The sequence below is a fragment of the Pan paniscus genome, chromosome 16 (assembly GCF_029289425.2).
Source record: "Pan paniscus chromosome 16, NHGRI_mPanPan1-v2.0_pri, whole genome shotgun sequence".
NCBI classification, from domain to species: domain Eukaryota; kingdom Metazoa; phylum Chordata; class Mammalia; order Primates; family Hominidae; genus Pan; species Pan paniscus.
Genome location: NC_073265.2, coordinates 38,077,903 through 38,098,437, shown reverse-complemented (window position 1 = coordinate 38,098,437; position 20,535 = coordinate 38,077,903). Strand labels below are relative to the sequence as shown.

Below are 20,535 nucleotides of genomic sequence, written 5' to 3'. Positions count from 1 at the left end.
TAAAATGCATTTTCCTCTGGTATGTCACTTTGTGTATCAACAAATACTAGGTTTGGAGATCTCCTTTTATGAGGTAGTCTAGGGCAGCAAAGGAGAGGGTGTTACCAGGAGGCCTTGATGCTGAATTTTTCCCAGGATAGCACTTCTGTCTTAGTGCTATCATTTTATTGACATGTAATGAACCTAACAAAACTGTGTGAGTTGTCAGTTGAATCAGTTCAATCCAAATAGACTTGATTTATTCTTTTTTTTTTTTTTTAGTAAGAAACTTTCCCTGATTCCAATTTGGAAGAAAAGTCTGTTTGTTTGTTTGTTTGTTTGTTTGTCTTGCCCTGTTTCAATTTTAAAAACAATTCCATGTTTATATAAATCTACCCACTTGCCACATATGGTTCTAATATTTCTTTATTAATCCCATGTACTCCTCCAGATCTGTGCAGACAAGATAGCTGGCCATAGCTCTCTTATTTTTTTTTCATCTTGGTTTAATAAACTGGGACAGGCCCTATACCCGAAGAACAATATTTAAATTTTATCTGGGCAAAACATTTCCAAAATGGAACAATCAAAGTGTGCTGGAGATACTCAAGAATACTTTGTATTTTTATGATCTTATGACAAAAATATCTTACATTTAGGAAGTTCATATATTGTTATTATCATTATTTTTATCACTGGAGGAGACACAAAAGCATCACCCTTGGCACTTTCTATTGGCTTACCCCGTTTTGTCTACAGAAAGCTAAACAACTCAACCATCTGACTGCTTCCATCCAGATGTTTAACATCACTTAAGCACAGCTATAAACTGAAAACATGAATGCAAAGTTTTTCAGGATGATTTGCTTGGTTCTGATCCCCTTGCATCCCTTACAGTATTTGAATTTTCTCCCAGCCTCTTGAGGATTCTTTTTTCCTTCACAGTGAGGAGGTGCATATTGATAGCCATGCCGAGGAGAGAGAAGATCATGAATATTACAATGAAATTCCAGGGAAGCAGCCACCAGTAGGTGGTGTTTCAGATATGCGGATCAAAGTTCAAGCCACGGAACAAATGGCTTACTGCCCCATACAGTGTGAAAAGTTGTGCTATTTGGTATGTAATGTTTTATTGTTGTTGGAACCAGCAATGCAATTCTGCCCTTATCACTAGAGCATTTACTTTGAGGATTTCCAAATGCTAGTTTAGAGAAAGTCCTGTCTTCCTCAAATACAGAGCCAGAGAGTGAATAACTGTCAGAGGCTACACTAGATCATTTTTACTCCTAATCCCCCAATTGTAGCCTCAGCAGATGATCTCATATCTCACTTCACTGGGAAGACTGAGGCGATCCAACATGTTATCCTCAGCTTCACCCCTCCACAGCTCTAAGTCTGCCCATGTTCTCCTTGCTTCTCTTCCTTAGCAACTATCTCCAAAGCTAATCTTTTCCCTGTGCTCATCCAATCCTCTCCTGCCAACTCTGTGTCCTAGTTCTGTCCAGTAACGTCTGTCTCAATCTTCACTCTTTCTCTATTGGTTCCTTCTGCCTGCAAAAAACTTGGACTCCCTCAACCCAACCTAATAATGTTCCACCTCCTTGTCATCTTCCTTTCACCCACAAACTTCTAGAAAGCATTGTCCCTGTCTTTGTGTTAACATGTGCACTATACTGGAAGATCTGAACTCTGCTTGACAATCTGATGGAAGTTACTTTTACAATGGTCACCAGTGGTTTAATTGCTAAATCTATTTCCTTCTTCAGTATTCTGTATCTCTTTATAATGTTTGACCCCTCTTCTTTTTTGTTGTTGTTATTTTTGTAATTTCAACTTTTATTTTATTTTATTTTTGTTTTAGTTTTTTTCTTTCCACCTTTTATTTTAGGCTCAAGGGGTACATGTGTAGGTTTGTTAACAAGGGTAAATTGTTTATCATAGGGGTTTGGCATACAGATAATTTTGTCACCCAGGTAATCAGCATAACACCTGGTAGCTAGTTTTTAAATCCTCACCCTCCTCCCACCCTTCACTCTCACATAGGCCCCAGTGTGTCTATTGTTCACTTCTTTGCGTACATGTGTACTAAATTCAATTTTTATTTTAGATTGAGGGAGTATGTGTGCAGGTTTGTTACATCAACATATCGCATGATGCTGAGGTTTGAGATACAAATGATCCCATCAGCCAGGTAGTGAGCATAGTAACAGATAGCTTTTCAGCCTTTGCCCCCCTCTTTCCGTCCTCCTTTTAGTGGTCCCCAGTGTCAATTGTTGCCATCTTTATGTCTATGAGTACCCAATATTTAGCTCCTACTTATAAGTGAGAACATGTGGTATTTGGTTTTCTGTTCCTGTGTCAATTCACTTAGGATAATGGCCTCCAGCAGCATCCATGTTGTTGCAAAGGACATGATTTTATTCTTTTTTGTGGCTGCATAGTATTCCATGGTGTATATGTACCACATTCTCTTTATCCAATCCACCATTGATGGGCATCTAGATTGATTCCATGTCTTTGCTATTGTGAATAGTGCTGCAATGAACATAGAAATTCATGTGTCTTTTTGATAGAACAATTCATTTTCCTTTGGGTGTATACCCAGTAGTTGGGATTGCTGGGTCAAATGTTTGAGTGCTGTTTTAAGTTCTTTGAGAACTTTCCAAACTGCTTTTCACAGTGACTGGACTAGTTTACATTCCTACCAACAGTGTATGAGCATTCCCCTTTCTCTGCAGCCTTGCCAGCATCTGTATTTTTGCCTTTTTAATGATAGTCATTCTGATGTGATATGTGATATGTGATTGTGGTTTTGATTTGCACTTCTCTGATGATTAGTGATGTTGAGCATCTTTTCATATGTTTGTTGGCTGCTTGTATGTGTTCTTTTGAGAAATGTCTGTTCATGAAATTTGCCCACTTTTTAATGGGGTTGTTTTTTGCTTGTTGAATTAAGTTTCTTATAGATTCTACATATTAGACCTTTTTGGATGCGTAGTGTTTGTGAATATTTTCTCCCATTCTGTAGATTGTCTGTTTACTCTGTTGATAGTTTCTTTTGCTGTGCTTAGAAGCTCTTTATTTAGGTCCCATTTGTCCATTTTTATTTTTCTTGCAATTGCTTTTGAGGATGTAGTCACAAATTCTTTCCGAAGGCTGATGTCCAGAATAGATTTCCTAGGTTTTCTTCTAGGATTCTTACAATTTGAGGTCTTAACGTTTATATATTTAATCTATCTTGTATATGGTGAAAAGTAAGGGCCCAGTTTCATTCTTTTGCATATGGCTAGCCAGCTATCCCAGCACCATTTATTGAATAGGGAGTATTTTCCCTATTGCTTATTTTTGTTGACTTTGTCAAAGATCAAGTGGCTGCAGGTGTGCAGCTTTATTTCTGGGTTCTCTATTCTGTTCCATTAGTCTATGTTTGTGATTTTGTGCCAGTACCATGCTGTTTTGGTTACTGTAGCCTTATAGTGTAGCTTGAAGTCAGATAATGTGATGCCTCTGGCTTTGTTCTTTTTACTTAGGATTGCTTTGGCTATTTGGGCTCATGTTTTGGTTCCATATGAACCAACTGTTTTTGGGTATTTTTTTCTAATTCTGGGGAAAATGATGTTGGTGTTTTATTGGAATAGCACTGGATCTGTAGATTGCTTTGGCTAGTATGGCCATTTTTATGATATTGATTCTTCCAATCCATAAGCATGGAATGCTTTTTCATTTGTGTCATCTGTGATTTCTTTCAGCAGTGTTTTCTTGTTCTCCTTGTAGAGACTTTTAACCTCCTTAGTTAGATGTATTCCTAGGTATTTTATTTTATTATATTTTGGTGGCTATTGTAAGTGAAATTGTGTTCTTGATTTGGCTCTCAATTTGAATGTTACTGGTTTATAGAAATGCTAGATTTTTGTACATTGCTTTTGTGTCCCGAAACTTTATTGAAGTTTATCAGTTCCAGGAGCCTTTTGGCAGAGTCTAGTGTTTTCTAGGTATAGAATTATTATAGCCAGTGAAGAAAAATACTTATTCTTTTCCTATTTGTATGTTTTTTTATCTCTTTCTCTTGCCTGATTGCTCTAAGACTTCCACCTCTAAATTTTATTTTTTATTTTTATTTTATTTATTTATTTATTTATTTTTATATATTTTTTTGAGACAGAGTCTCACTCTGTCACCCAAGCTGGAGTGCAGTGGCGTGATCTCGGCTCACTGCAACCTCTGCCTCCCAGGTTCAAGCGATTCTCCTGCCTCAGGCTCCCAAGTAGCTGGGATTACAGGTGCATGCCACCATGCCCAGCTAATGTTTGTATTTTTAGTAGAGACAGGGTTTCCCCATGTTGGCCAGGCTGGTCTCAAACTCCTGACCTCAGGTGATCTGCCCACCTTGGCCTCCCAAATTGCTGAGATTACAAGCGTGAGCCATCACGCCTGGCCCTACCTCTTATTTTTTGAGAACTCTTCTGTAAGCTTCCAAAACATTTCCACCTTTTCATTCTCTTTCTGCATCTCTAGTTGCTGCTTTCCTTTCATTTTCTCACATTTTCCAACATTTTATTATGAGTATTTTTAAACATATAGACTATTTGAAAGAATTATACAATGAACACTCACATACCATCTCAATTCTACAATTAACATTTTATTATATTTGCTTTATTACATATGTAGCTGGTTATCATACATTGATCCATCTTATTTTTGATATGTTTCAAAGTAAGTCTTACCTTTTCTTTTTATGTTATCATTTATTTCATCTCCTCCAATAAAAACACAAGCCCTGCCCTACCACCACATTAGCACTCTCCTAGGCTCTACCCTTGGCCTTTATCTTGCTTCTGGCAGGCCACTTGTGTACACACTTCCTCTACCTTCTCTGTCTTTGGCTCTTATGTATCTCTCTAGCTGTAATGCCACATTGCACTACGTTGCTTATCTATATCAAGGTTGAACTCAGCATTTTCTCCCTGACTCCAAACTTGATTCTTGTACTGATTTACTCAGGTTTATTGATGGCACTGACAATCTTTCATTAATCTACAATCTTCTGTTTTTCTCACACTTTGGGCCCCATATCAGTTCAGTCTTCAAGACCTAGGATTCTACCATGAAAATATGTTTTGAGTCTATCCAAACTTTCCCGTTTCTACTGCCTCTTTCTAAGTCCTGGTCCTCACTTGCCTAGATGATTCTGAAAGACCATTTCCTGACTCCAATCTCATTCCCTCAAACCCTCTTGCACAGTGCTGCCAAACTAATCTTTCTAAAGACACTGCCCATCTCAAAGGCATCAAGTGGATCCCTCCCCCACAGTATATTGCTGACGAGAGTTGTATGTACAGGGATGATTGAAGTTCTTTGGATGAGATTTTCAAGGGTGAGACGTGAGCCTGGCATAAACCTGAGTAGAGTAGAGATCCAATCTACCAATTCAAAGTTAGACAGAGGTTGGCTACATGGCCAATGTTTATAGCAGTGTCCTGAAAATCACTTTCTGGCTGAGACTTGGATTGAGTTCTGGCATGTGACTTCTCAAGCAGAAGCAGTAACCCTCAGGACACAGGACACTGGTAGCCTTTAGAACCCCCCAGCCGAATCAGAACCAACTCTGCAGCTCCAAGGTGATGAACTATGAAGAGTGTACTCTGTTCACCCCAAATATCCATTTTCCTTTCTTACCTGTCAAACATTTCCTGTGTCAGAAAGTGAAGTCTGCTATATTCTTCTGGGATTATTATTAATTTTTTCTTTTAAGTTTATGAATGTGTACTATGTTTGTAAATGTTTCATAATTTGTTGTTCATGCAGCCTGGAAACTCCAAGTGCAGCAGTGTATATGAGAACTGTTTAGAACAAAGCAGGGCAATAGGTAGGTACAATGCCCTTCTCCATCTGCCACCCTCCTTATTCCTTGTAAGTCCTATGGACATATGTGGCCCTTGCTCTTAAATACTTCATTGAAAAGTCAGGTATCTACCACTAAACACATAATCCTTTGACTGTAGGCTTCTCAGATAGGCCCAGAATGTTGCATATGTGTCACTAGGAAGGCTCATGGTTCTCCCTTGCTCTTGTGTGATCTGCCATGATGATGGTTTTGCTTTATGGAGTCTTTTACTGCCTTGAAATCATGAAAGCTCTCTCTCTGGAAAGGTGCTTTCTCTGCTCGAAACCCAAGGGAGTTCCACTTCAAAGAAGATCAGGAGTAAGCTAATGTGAAAATTGATGCCTGTCAGATCCATTAGGATTAAGATAAAATCTTTATTCTGGCTTGGCAAAGGGAACGAAAGGATGTCTGAAATGTGAGAATCTCAGTTAGGAGCTTGTCCACCCCATACTTGCCAGAGTATTAAATGTTTTATTACTGCATGTGATCATTGATGTTGGACAAAACTTTTCCACAACCTTGACTATCAGATTGGAAATATATTTTAATTAAAACATGTTATATTGTGAGTTAGTCATTTTAATTCCCATTAGTTGTTGAGCATATTTATTTCTTCAGGAAGGAAAGTTTTGCAGTTTTAGAGGGGGAGATGACTGAACTGTATAAATAATGCAGTGGAGAATACAGATGGATAACCATATTTAAGGACTCAAATTAGCAGGAACTTGCCATCTACAAGGTAGTCACTTCCAAGGATACTTTTTTATTTCTTATGGAATTACACCAATGTAATATATTAATTTTATTATTTTTTATATAGTGAAGGATACATGAAGATTTATTCTTTCTGGTATAGGTATGATTACCACCTTCCTCTATCTTGTAAACGGAGTAGTGAACTAAGGCAACATTTTATTTTATTTTAGTTTAGTTTATTTATTTATTTATATTTATTTATTTTTTATTTGAGACAAAGCCTCACTCTGTTGCTCAGGCTGGAGTGCAATGGCGCAACCTCGGCTCACTGCAACCTCAGCCTTCCGGGTTCAAGTGATTCTCCTGCCTCAGCCTCCTGAGTAGCTGAGATTACAGGCACCCGCCACCATGCCCAGCTAATGTTTGTAGTTTTAGTAGAAACGGGGTTTCGCCATGTTGGTCAGGCTGGCTTCAAACTCCTGACCTCAAGTGATCCACCTGCCTTGGCCTCCCAAAGTGCTGGGATCACAGGCGTGAGCCACCATGCTGGGCCTAAGGCAGTATTTTAAGTTCTGTAAAAATATGCCTTCTTATGATAGAAATTAAAATTCCATGCCATTCTTTAAAGTTATTTAAAATTCCAAACCAATCTTTAATAATATTACTAAACAAATTAAATTAATGGCAAGTATGAATCTCTTAAAAGTTATGCTCTCTGACAGCCATATTTCCTTCCTCTCTCCTTTCCGTCATCCTGGAGGTTCTTAACCTAAGGATTTAATAGTCAGGAACGTACCACGCATGCCTTGTGGTATTGCAACCATGTTCTCCCCTGTACTGAAGCTCACTTGGAAATACCTCCATGTCCTATTTTATCTCATTCATGTATTCTTCATTTATTCAACACTTTATTTAATGACTACTTACTGAAGACTTCCCATGGGTCAGGCACTGTGCTAGGTGCTAGAGCCAGAGGCACAACTGGCACTCTTGTAGTTTGCAGTTTAGCCAGGAAGACACACCTTAAACAAATGCCTACAAATATGAAGAGTGCTTCAAAGCCCAAGATGTTATAGGAACAAATAATGGGGAAACCTAACTTAATTTGGGAGGCTGTAGAGGCTCTCCCTAAGGAAGTGACAATCAAACCAAGGCCTGAAGGATGAGTGGGAATTATCCAGGCACAGAGAGGGAGGTAGGAAGGAAGTAGGAAAGGGACATAGGGAGAGAGGGAGAGAGAGCAGGGGAAAGAAGAGAGAGAAAATAAATGGGCACCAGAACTAAGCGTGCCAGGACCAGTTCCCAGATCACTGGGACAGAGAGAGCTCAGAAGTAAAGAGAGAAAGATGAGTGTCGAACCTACAACAGCATCCTAAGGATCTTCAAAATGTTCAGTCCTGCCCAAATACCTCCCTTCCCAGCTTGTTTCTCTCCTCTCCATTAAATAGTCAGCATAGCCACATCCCTCCTGTCCTTAATAACCCAGCTTCTGAAGGGAACTCACTGAGTGAAAGTCTAGAAATGGACATTTCTAGAATTATGTTGAATGGGCTAAATCACAATACTACCACTAGAAAAAGGGGACATGGTTTCCCTTCTTCTTTTTCCCCCAAGAGTTCTCAACTTGATTAATTAAAAAAAAATTCTTAAAACATCCATCTCCAAAAACATAAATTTATGAAGGAATTAATGGATATGAAAGTATTTTAACGTTAATTCAAGATTTTTCTTTTTGTAAGTGTAGTCTTGCAGATTATCTTAGTTTTATTTCTTCTTTAAACCAACAAACAACATAATCCCTTATTCTTATTTACATATATATTTCCCTAAGCCACTATAAGAAGATTCAAATACATTAACAGACTTTAATAAAAGTTTGTTTGGAGCCTGGGATATATTTTTATAGAATTAATCCTAGCCATGATGGTTAACTCTTAGACAAGTATACTATATTCTACTATTCTAGTTTGCCTATATTGAAGCTTAAATGTATATTTTATAATGACAGATAAAACAATAGAAAGTTCTATTGGATACTCCCTTTGTTAATGGTGGCTGTAAGGTAATGATTGTAACTGGGAACTTCGGAATCTTGAGGAGGTGAGATGGTGTTTGCAGTTAAGAAAAGTCCTCCATCTAGATACTTTGCTCCCCCGTAAATCACTGAATTACAACATTGTTTCCATAAAAAAGCCATTTCTGAGTTCCGGTGAGGAACCAGAATGCTCAGAGGCTATCTCTCCAAACCTTAGCTACTAAAACCATGGTGGGATGGAAGGACTCAACCCATGTCCCAGTGGCCATGACAAGTAAGGTCCCTCCTACTGTGGCAGGAGAGAGTTTCCTACTAGTGTCCTTTCATCCCTAGGCACCTATAAATCAGGTAATCCTATCTTGAGACCTGTCTTTGATTACTTGGGCATATGTTTTTATGTTTTGTTTGTTTGTTTGTTTGTTTTTTAGACGGAGTTTTGCTCTTGTTGCTCGGGCTGGAGTGCAATGGCGCCATCTCGGCTCACTGCAATCTCTGCCTCCCGGGTTCAAGCGATTCTCCTGCCTCAGCCTCCTGAGTAGCTGGGATTACAGGCATGCGCCACCATGCCCGGCTAATTTTGTATTTTTAGTAGAGACGGGGTTTCTCCATGTTGGTCAGGTTGGTCTCGAACTCCCAACCTTAGGTGATCTGCCCGCCTTGGCCTCCCAAAGTGCTGGGATTACAGGCGTGACCCACCGCGCCTGGCCTACTTGGGCATATGTTTTTAAAGTAATCCGAAATTCTTGACCAATGAGCAATTTAATAGCAGTTGCCAGAATAGCAAATATGTAGTTTTTGTGGCTTTTCCCAGAGATTCATATATAGGCATTTGAGAGATACCTATAGAAATATTTTCAATAGCCTCCGAAGACATCCATTTATTCAAATATTGACTTCAAACTTGAATTCCAGTGTATTATAAATACTGCAGTAGCCTCTGGTTGTTGAAAGAGTTAATTGTATTTATCACTAGACATAGAAAAGATCCTTATCCTTCATACTTATGGAAAAATTCCCTCATGGAAAACAATAATTAGCAAAATAGAATAATGTTTCCCTGACCTTCCAGTTAAATTGAAATGTTGATATTTTTAATCAAAAAGACATTAAGTTCCCACAAACCATAAGGGCTTACACTTTAAAATGTTGTTACTTACAGTGTATATACTGTGTATATATTTATTTTCCTCTACAAATCTTCTCTTAGGAAAGTTGGAAAGGGTCTTGGAGTAATACTTGGCACAAAGAACTTTTGGAAGGCGTACTAGTTGGCATCTGTGTCTAAGCCCTCGTGAACCATACACTTCAGCCTAGAATGATTTTAAATTTGAGTCTGGGGTGGGCTTTTCTTTTTTTTTAATTTAAGGCAACATTACCCACTTAAATATAATGGCCCATATGAAAAAAAAAAAGGGGATGGCAGTTTCCTTTCTTTCTTTTTTTTTTCAGTACTCTATTGTGCACTTAAAGGTGGCAGTTTTCAAGAGAGGCTAGATATAAACACCGATGTTTTTGGTGTCATCCTACGGGATGGTAAAATTGATGTGGTTAGCTCAGGCTAACGCTTTGTGAGGGGCAGATGCGTTAGCACCCTGTGCTGTGGGTTGATCCAGAGTCTTCAAAACGTGGTGGGGTTAAATATGCCAACAAAGGAAGATTGGATAGACATGCAGATATTTGTCCAATCAGCTGATAAACATTTTTCTTTTGAGCACCTGCTTCATCCCAAGCACTGAAGATGCAGAAGATACACAAATTGGATGCGTTCTAGTCTTTCCTCAAGGACACGAGGAATTTGCAGTCTCAAGGGGGAAGACAGAAGTAAACAGATTCTTGCAGTATATCAAGAAGTGGCACCATTCCCAACCTTAGGGAGGGAAGGATTCAGGGGAAGGCTTCCTGAAAAAGATGGTTTCAGAGCAGAATCTTGAAGGACAAATAAGAATTAAGTAAAGTAAAGGAGGGGGAGGATATTGCTGTAAGAGATAAGCATCATGTATGGAGGCCCAGCATCAATAACTAAATAATAACTGAGCATCAGTGGGAACTATTTATCGAATACCTGCTATAAGGCAGGCACTATGCTCAGTGTCTCACCAACATTATTTCACTTAGTCCTCACAACAGTATTTTAAGCTAGGCACCCACATTTTACAGATATGAAAACTGAGTCTTAGAGAGGTTAATTAACTCATCCCAGACCGCTCAGATAGTAAGAGATACCCCAGGGATTTGAACTCAGGTCCATATGAATTTAAAAGCGGACCTCTAGCCAGGCCCGGTAGCTCACACCTGTAATCCCAGTGACTCCGGAGGCTGAGGCAGGAGGATCACTTTAACCTAGGAGTTCGAGGCTGCAGTAAGCTGTGTTTGCATCAGTGCTCTTAAGCCTGGGTGACAGGGTGAGATGTCAACTTAAAAAAAAAAAAAACTGACTTAGCCACTTTCAAGCACTTTTGATTATATTTCACTTTCAGTAAATTTTTATGAGCAGGCACTCCTACATAAATGGTTATTTAATAATGTATAAGTTGTATACACATGTGCTAATATATTAATATGCATATATCATAAAACACAAATATAGGAAAATTTAAAGTTAGAGTAGATGATAAATAAACATTTTTTACAAAGACTTGCTAATTACAACAGCCGGATGCTATCATTAGATAATATCTCAAGGTCTAGTATGCATTTAGAGCATTTATTGAAAAAGAAAATAGATGTAAATCTACACTTAATTCCTGATAATTTGAACATTTGAGGGGCCAAAGCTCTGATCTGATTAGATCATTCTCGTTTATAAGCTCATAATGCAGCTAAGGAGGAGCTTGTACTAAAAGAATTATCCTTAATCCTTCATTTCTTTGCAGTAATTTTTTAGCCACTTTCCATTTGTAAAAGCAAGTTTAGTTTAAACTAGATAATATAACTTATAAATCCACTTAACTAAGCAAATGGAAACTATCTTATAGGTGGTAAAATGTACAAAACAGATGAGGCACCCTGTCAACTCCTCCCTCTGTAGAAACCTCACTCGTGTTTTAGGATACCCCACATACAGAGTATGACACATGACAAGATGACATGTAACAGCTGACAGACAAGGAGTAAAGGAGAAGCAGGTGGTAAGACTGCAGACTTCTGACTGGGCTTCTCCTGCTTGATGTATTCTTACTTTCCATACTATGAGTTACAAGTATCATAGCATTATTCACCCTGATGTGAAATTCAGTATGTGGTTGGTCCTTGGACCACACTGAAAAGGTTTAATGACTAAAGCAATAGAAGGACTAATGTTGTCTTACATTATGGCAATGGAATGTCACTAGTTCAGGTGCAGCCTTATGATGACCGTGAGCACATATGGCTAGCTATATGGCTAGCACATATTCTGTTTAACTAAATAATAGAATAGAACATAAATAACCGAATGAATTACTCTCATGACATGGACTTTGGAGGTTGTATTCATCTGTTCTCATGCTGCTAATAAAGACATACCCAAGACTGGGTAATTTATAAAGGAAAGAGGTTTAATGGATTCACATTTCCACATGGCTGGGGAGGCCTCACAATCATGGCAGAAGGCAAAGGAGAAGCAAAGGCACATCTTACATGGCAGCATGCAAAAGAGCTTGTGCAGTGGAACTCCCATTTATAAAACCATCAGATCTGAGACTCATTCACTACAAGGAGTATAGGGAAAACTGTCCCCATGATTCAGTTATCTCCACCTGGCCCTGCCCTTGACACATGAGGATTATTACAATTCAAGGTGAGATTTGGGTGGGGACACAGCCAAACCATATCAGAGGTCAAGTGCAAACTGCTAGGAAAGCAGAGATCTATTCTGGTCTGGAAGGTCAGGGAAGGCCTTCCTAAAGAAAGAGATGTTTAAATTAACATCTGAAGGATGACAGTGATGGAGAAAAGGAGTGAAGAGCATGTTAATTAGAGGAGACAGCCTTTTGATGTGGGATCATACTGCAGGAAGGCCAGTGTGACCCCAGACAGAGGCTGGGGAGGAGAGAGGAAGAAGGGTAGCTGGGTAGACAGAGCAAGGCCTACAGCTTGTTAAAGAGCATGGGAAGCAATTGAAGAGGTGTGAAACCTCTGAGAAATATGACCGGATTTGCAGTTTTTAAAAGATTATTTGGGCTACAATGTGTAGAATAGAATGGAAGGGGAGAGGACAGATTAATAGAGGAGGAGGAGATAACCTGAGGCTTGAGTTCTTTTCATTGAATAACAGAATTAAACATCAGCAATTGGTGCAAGGCTGAGGTTGGCAAGAGCAAACTTTGAGCACAGAGAGAAGCCAGACTTCCTACTCTTAAGAATTTTATGGTATTCATTCATTCATTTTTTATTTATAAATTAATTTAGTTCATGGGAAATAAGGATTTAAAATTAATCAGTTTTGAAAAGGAGTTTAATTATAGATAATCAAGTTCAATATGACATGTGTGTTTTCCTGATTCCTGGGCAACCCCTCTGAGCAGTGTTGAGTGCAGGTTTGTGCTGTTTGCTGAGACTATCAGCCCTCTTTCTTCCACGGCTGGTCAGTCCTCTTTGGATCTTCCTGCTTGTCTTCTGTCCGCTGTTGACGCAATTGGTCAGCTGAGGGCTGGGCCCGAGAAGGGAAAGAAGCCCAGTGAAAGGGTGGCTTTCCCTCAGAGACTCGTGCTTATTTTGATTTTCCAGGTCAAACCTAAAAGTTAAGTGTTCAATCATTGTATAGGGTGGGGCATGGCCTTTAGGTTTCTATCAATTCTAGACTCAAACATGATTTTATTTACTATTTACAAAGAAAAAACATAATGCATTGATCACTACTAATCACTACAGGTAATGTCCATCCAAGAGGGGTGCAGTCCCAGCGAGATACCTCATTATTGAAGCACACGTGCCGAGTGGATCTCTTCGATGACCCCTGCTACATTAATACACAGGCTCTTCAAAGTACACCTGGCTCTGCTGGAAATCAAAGCTCAGCCCAACCACTGGGGAGCCCATGGCACTGCAGAAGTAAGTAGCTACTCACTGTATTCATTTCTTAGGGCTGTTTTAACAAATTACCACAAACAGAAATTTATTCTTTCACAGTTCTGGAGGCCAGAAGTCCAAAATCAAAGTGTCAGCAGGGTTGGTTCCTTCTAGGACCTCTGGAAGAGAATCCATTTTATGCTTCTCTTCTAGCTTCTGGTGGCTGCTGGCAATTCTTGATGTCCCTTGGCTTGTAGACACATCACTCTAATCTCTGCAACTGTCTTCATATTGACTGCCCCTGTGTCTCTATTTCTTGATCTCCCTCTCCTTCCTCTTACAGGACAACAGTCACTGGATTTAGGAGGAGATGAAATGATTGTATGAGATGAGACTAATCTCATCTCAAGATCCTTAATTTAATTACATCTGTAAAGACCCTTTTGCCAAATTAGGTCATGTTCACAGGTCAGGGATTAGGGCTTGAATTTATCTTCTTCTTTTCTTTTTTTTTCTGAAGCAGGGTCTCATTGTGTCACCCAAGCTGGGGTACAGTGGCATGATCACGGGTCACTGCAACCTCTGCCTCCTGGGCTCAAGCGATCCTCTCATCAGCCTCCTGAGCAGCTGGGACTACAGGCACGCAACAACATGCCCAGCTAATTTTTGTATTTTTTGTAAACACAGGGTGTCATCTTGTTTGCCCAGGCTGGTCTCAAAACTCCTGGGCCCATGCCATCTGCCTGCCTCGGCCTCTCAAAGCATTGGGATTACAGGCACCACCATGCCTGGCCTTGAATTTATCTTTTTGAGGGCTACTGTTTACTAATTGTACTATCTCATATTTCAAGAAGGCTATTTTCTTGGTCTCATTTTCAGGGATTGAGTTTTCTTTCTTTACCTCCATCCTTCACCGTAGTTAATATCGATTAGAGCTTTGTGGAGTTGTTTTAGGTTTCAAGGTTTAGAAATGTTGATTTTGAATAATCCTTTCAAATACTTTAAATTTACTTCGAACTTTTGATTTCTACTACGTACTTTTGCTGAAAGAAGGGCTGTCAAGGCCAGGAGATAATTTTGAATTTGTTTATTTGCATGAGTCACAGTGGCTACTGTTTCTGTTAGGGATAGCATTAATTTTATTCATTTCAAAACCCCTTAATAAGTCGTCTATAAAGCACTAAAATAAGTTGGCTCCTTTCTTCACCCATGTACTGTGGGTAAAATACAATAAGACAAACATCTTTCCTGCCAAATTACTATCATAAACAGGAACATAAATAAAAATAAAACAAGCCAAAAGCCTATAATCAACTGAAAAATAAACAAACAAAAAATGCTTTTCATAAAATATTGAAGTTGTTTTGTTCAGAGATTGGCATGGTGTCAAATTTGGTTTGCTCCAATGATGGAGAGCCAGTCACTAAGAAAATCCTTTTAATAGTCCAGGAGATTTCTCCAGAACTGCCAAAGACAGCTTTCCAGTTAGTATGGCTACAATGCAAGACAAAATTTAAAAGATTTTGTTGAGCCTGGATCTCAGCAGACCATCTTAACTGTCTAGATTAAGAACCAGGGGTCCTTATTGTCAGCCAGGTGACAAGTGATCCCTCTTTATGCTATCACTCCTGACACCCTATTCAACCAAGCTGGATTCTCTGGAAGCAGATGCTAAGATGAAGCTTGGCAGGCAGGGTCTGTAAGAGGATCAATATCAGGAAGCAATGGAGAGGAAGTAGGATTGGCTGGAGTGGGAGATGGGACTACAACACAGGCCTGACAAAGCCTCAGCCAACACCAAAAAGCCCATGTGGTCTGTCGGAGTTGTCCTACATTGGGCCCAAATGGCTGAGCCTATATAGCCCCATTTATCTCAGTCTTGGGATGTGGGCCACACCAGGAAAGTCAAACCCTGGGCAGCTGAGGCAGAGCCAGAAGGGCTGGTCAGCTGCAGGCTGACTGCTGACACCTGGGGCAATGGTGCTTCCTTGAAGGGAGATCTGGGCACTGCATCTCTGTGGCTACCACAGAGGACATCTTATGTGACGGATGATGAGATGTGAAACAAATTCAGATTTTTGCTGTTAAGCTTACTCAACTGTGCAATGGGAAATGTCCTGTGTGGATAGGTAATGTTTGTTACAACTTTTTGGAAAAAAACCCTTTCTGGACCTTAGATTTTATAAGAGTATATTCTTGATACCTTTCATTTCACGGACTTTTCAGAGCCACATGTATTATCAGAGAACTTATTTAGTGGGTGGCCCAAATTAGGTGATCTGGAATATTCTTTGATTCACAACTCCAGTTCCTTTATAATTTAGTCTTCAAAGTTAAAATTATTCATAATCCAAGCAAAGGAACTTTGCCTTTTGTCATAGGCAATTCAATAATATGAAATGGCAAAATTAATACATAACAAAATTTCTATCATTCATTGAAAGTAAATAAAGTCTGCCTTGTCCAAAATTGTAATGTCAAAATGTATTTTCTCTGACTCTAGCCTTTTTTCCTCACCTTTCTCCCTTTCCCTGCTTTGGTGGCAACATATTTAATAATTTAGGCCTTTGGTACGATCTCCCTCTTTATTTCCTATTAGGATTTGATGTACCATAGCGCTCTTGGGCTCCTTGCTGCCCTCTTGAGGTTAAATTCAACATTGCTCCCTCCAAAATAAATCCAACTCCAAAACCTTAAATTATGTTGATTTAAGAACATTTGATAAAGAGATGGGATGAGGCTTCGTGGCTTAGCTGGTTAAAGCACCTGTCTAGTAATAAAGAGATGGAGTGGGGATAGCTTTATACATACTTTTTAATAAAATGTCTTAACTGCACCTTTTACCTTCCCCCATAATGGATCCTTCTATTTTCTTCCTTCCTGCCTCAAAAATCCTCTTTAGCTTCTTTAGGCATACTTAGCCTCCCTTAGCCAGAAAAAAAAAGCTTTTGATAATTCAGTATAACCAAACCAAACAAAAACAAATCCAGAGTTACTAACCTAATGTCTCTCAGGCATGCTCGTAGGGCTCCTCAGTTCATCCTGTCACACTACCAACAGAAAAAAGTTCTGACACAATCTTTATTCTCACCAAACATGGCAGAAAGATTCCATGAGTTCTGGTACTAATTTTTGTTTTGATTTATTGTTAGTTTCTGTCTCAGTTGCCATAACAAATACCGCCCCCGCCACCCCGCCAAATGCTGTAGTGTAAAAAGGGCTGACATTTATTTCTTTTACCTAAAAGCTCAAAGATTAGTGCCACGGGATTGGTAGGGTAGCTTTGTCATTCTCAACATCTGGTTTCCATCTCTGGTCCAAAGTGGCTGCTTGGGCCCTCATCATCACATTTGCGTTCAGCTAGTGGGAAAGGAGAAAAGCAAGAGGAGCACATATATATTTCTTTAAAGGATGTGACCCAGAAGTGGCAGACATCATTTCTTTTCACCTGCGATTGGCAGACCATAGACATGTGACCACACCTAGCTGCAAGGAAGGCTAGAAAAATTACTCTAGCTGGGTGCCCAGCTAAACTTAGGAGTTCTGTAATGTAATGAAAGGGAGGATAGATATTGGTAGATGACTGTCTCTGCCACAAATATTAGTGAACTTTTCTTTTCACATAGAACATATTTGCCTTCTCTCCAAGGAAGACATTGCAAGTACTTATACCATTACAGCATCTAAGATTAGATGAAGATCCTTATTATCTGCCAAGTTGTCTGCCACCCTCCATACCCCAAATTAGCGGGGGAAAAGGAATAAGGTAATTGCAGTAGAAACTCACATTCACAAAAGGGAGGAAGGCAACAGTGTGGGACAGCAGTCACTGGTCCACAACAATGACCAAATCTGGCCAGGCTAGAGTTGTGAAGACTACATGAGCTGGAAGTGGAGAAAGCGATTTGCTTGGATCCTGGTTCAGCTTTAGGAAAGGACTTTTGGTGTCCACTGTCATCTGTGGATCCAGATGATGCCATCTGGGTTGTTCCTACCATTGTTCTTCATGTGCATACTTAAAGTAGATATTGGAGAAAGTGCCTTTCTTGGGGGCTTCGCCACTTTTACAGGCTATTTCCCACTGTGGTCATGAGAGATTAGAGTTCGCTTCAGGGGCCAAAAGCCATGGACTAGAAGGGATTGTGATTTCTTTGGCAATGTAGTTTCCTTGAAAACTTGGCAGGATTCCATTTTATTAGCTTAGAGGCAGTTCCGTATGAAGTTTTCCACAATATTCCTTTATTGTCTTTTTAGTGCCTAAAACATCCATAGTGATATCCCTTCTCTCTTTCCTGTTATTGGTAATTTTCTCCTTTTTACTTGATCAGTCCTCTTTTAGGTTTATTAATTTTATTTATCTTTCCAATGTGCCCAGGTTTTGGTTTAATTTTCTCTGTTGTTTTTTGTTTTCAATTTCACTGATTTCCATTTTATTTTTATTATGTTTTCCTTCTACTTGCTTTGGATTAAATTTTCTCTTTTTTAACCAATATCTATTATATTTTTTAAATATTGGCTTCATAGTTTTATTTTCATAATAAAATATTTATTCCCCTTGACCTTTATAGATTATGTGAGGTTGGGGATCTAACTTAATTTTATCCATGTTTGTCAATTTTCCAAACACTATTGATTGAGTAGTCTCCTCTTTTCCCTGATGCTACTTTCTATTATATCAAGCTCTTAGTATATATGTGAAGTTGTTTCTGGGATCTTTATTATGTTTTTTCTGTTGGACCACTTGCCTTTTCTCAACCAGCATCTTAATTACTATATACTAATTGCTATGCCTTTGTAACATGTCTCACAGACATTTAATTCTTCCTTTACATTACAAATAATTTTTCTCTGGGTACTGTCTGAACCTCTCTCTCATTTATGCTTAACATTTCATGTTAACATCTTTTTCTACCAAATTTTCGGATACTTTGTGTAAATGAACATATTTTTCCTTTCAATGCAAATACATTTTTATTTTAGAGTTTTCATACACCCAGTAATCCATACTAATAAACAGTATACAGTCAATTATCATTATTCACAGATTCCATATTTGAGAATTAGCTTACTTGCTAAAATTTAGTTGTAACTCCAAAATCAATACTCATGGTCCTTTCGTGTCATTTGTGGCCATGCACGGAGCAACAAAAATTTTCAATCACCCAATGTGCACATTCTCAGCTGATGTCAAACAAGACAACGCTCCGCTTTCTTGTTTCAGCTCTCAGTTATAATAATCCCCTTGTATACCTCCTTATTTTACTCTTCTCTTTTAGAAATTTGTCTGTATAAACATACAATCTTCACTATTTTAAATTGCTCTATCGTATTCTATTGTATGAGTGCATCATGATTTATGTAGTCAGTCCCTTATTGATGGACATATCAATTTTTCCAGTGCTTTGCTAAAATAATAATTAATACCATAAAAATTGTATACAGGTGCTTTTAAAAAATGGGATTCATCAGTGTGCCATCTTTACAGTTCATATTGGTTTCTTTAAATGTCTCATCCTTTCTTTCTCATTGAGATTACTTTCAATTATTTAATCCAGATTTTGCATGTTAGATTTTTTTCTCTTCCTTAAACTGTATTTTCCCTTTTAGAGGTTTTTGCCCATTAGATCCATTTGGGTGTGGATAGCCATATCTATACTGTGCTTTCTTGAAGGTCTGATTGTGAACAATATGTCTTTAAGTGCCAATAGGAACTCCAAGATGATATGATTACTATCTTCCATAAGTCCTATCACTTTTTTATGGTTTCAATTAAATCTAGATTGGCCTTCCTTATTACTTCCTTAACCTCCACTACTTCTTCTCAGAAAATATGATTATATCAATTCAGCAATTTATTAAATATTACACATAAATGATATATAAATAACCATATTTAGATTATAATTATTATTTTCAAAGTCAACTTATGCATTAGAAAAGGAGCAAGACAATAGATAATGTACCACAGTGTTAAGAGCGGTTTTATTTAGTGATGAGACCATAGGTGATTAATTTTATTTGTTTTTCTCTTTCCTAGATTTTAAAAAGCTAGTATGTGTGACTTTTAAAATTAAACAAAATAAACAAATTGTTATCTATTCTGGCAGAATCAGATTTTCAGCAAATGTTTGGATGACTGAAATCTCCCAGCGGAGTATCTTGTCCTTCTGCTAATTTGGGAAACTGTTAGGGAAACATTGTCCATTTCCTCTGGTTGGCCCACGATCCATTGCCTCTTTTCAAGATGATATAATGTCTGTTTTTCTATTGTTTTGTCTTTGTCGAAAAGCTCTTCACCATAACCTCAGAATAGACCAAAAGCCATCACGCATTAAGATGTGTATACCCACACACTGCGTGCATGCATTCCTCCCACACTCACACACTTTTTCACACACACAAACACACACATGGCTACTCATTAGAAGTTATCCATTGTGCCTGAAAGCAGGCAGCACTAAGGCCAGTTACAAGTATTATTCATCAAATCTGCATACATTTTATCAGGCTATTTCTGGCAACAATAGAAAGATTTGATTGTAGAAGAGAGTGTTTCCAGCCATTAGATTTAGACTAATGATATTTTTTAAAAGATCTGTTTGTGAATACTCATTATAACTGTGTGCAGAAAGAAGCCCTCAAGTAGGGACAAAACTATAACGTATTAACAGTAGAATTGAATTACGACTACAGGACACTGGTTGCCTACACCAGTGACTTCATGGGATGATCGTGTGTAAATTGTAGTCATACAAACTCATAGTCAAGATAATTTCTCATTCGCAAGACTCTTACCTAAGGACACATAAACACTTCTTTGTGTTTATAAAGATAAAGACTGGTTTCTATTTCAAAGACACTTTGTGTTTAAAAAAAAAAACAAAAAAAAAACAAACAAAGTCTAGTTTCTATGGTTATTTTCCTGGTAAATTTGCCTTATTAAACATAC

The 20,535-nt window shown here is 38.5% G+C and overlaps 1 protein-coding gene across 4 annotated transcripts in view; it reads left to right on the top strand.

The window, feature by feature from the left end:
- Positions 1-20,535, top strand: part of SHC4 (SHC adaptor protein 4) — a 159,848-nt gene that overhangs the window by 128,221 nt on the left and 11,092 nt on the right. For all 4 annotated transcript variants that reach the window (XM_055098722.2, XM_055098721.2, XM_055098720.2 and 1 more), the window contains 3 exons: positions 925-1,096; positions 5,788-5,848; positions 13,449-13,628. In XM_055098722.2, coding sequence (XP_054954697.1) covers positions 925-1,096; positions 5,788-5,848; positions 13,449-13,628 — 413 coding nt within the window. The remainder of the gene's footprint in view (positions 1-924; positions 1,097-5,787; positions 5,849-13,448; positions 13,629-20,535) is intronic.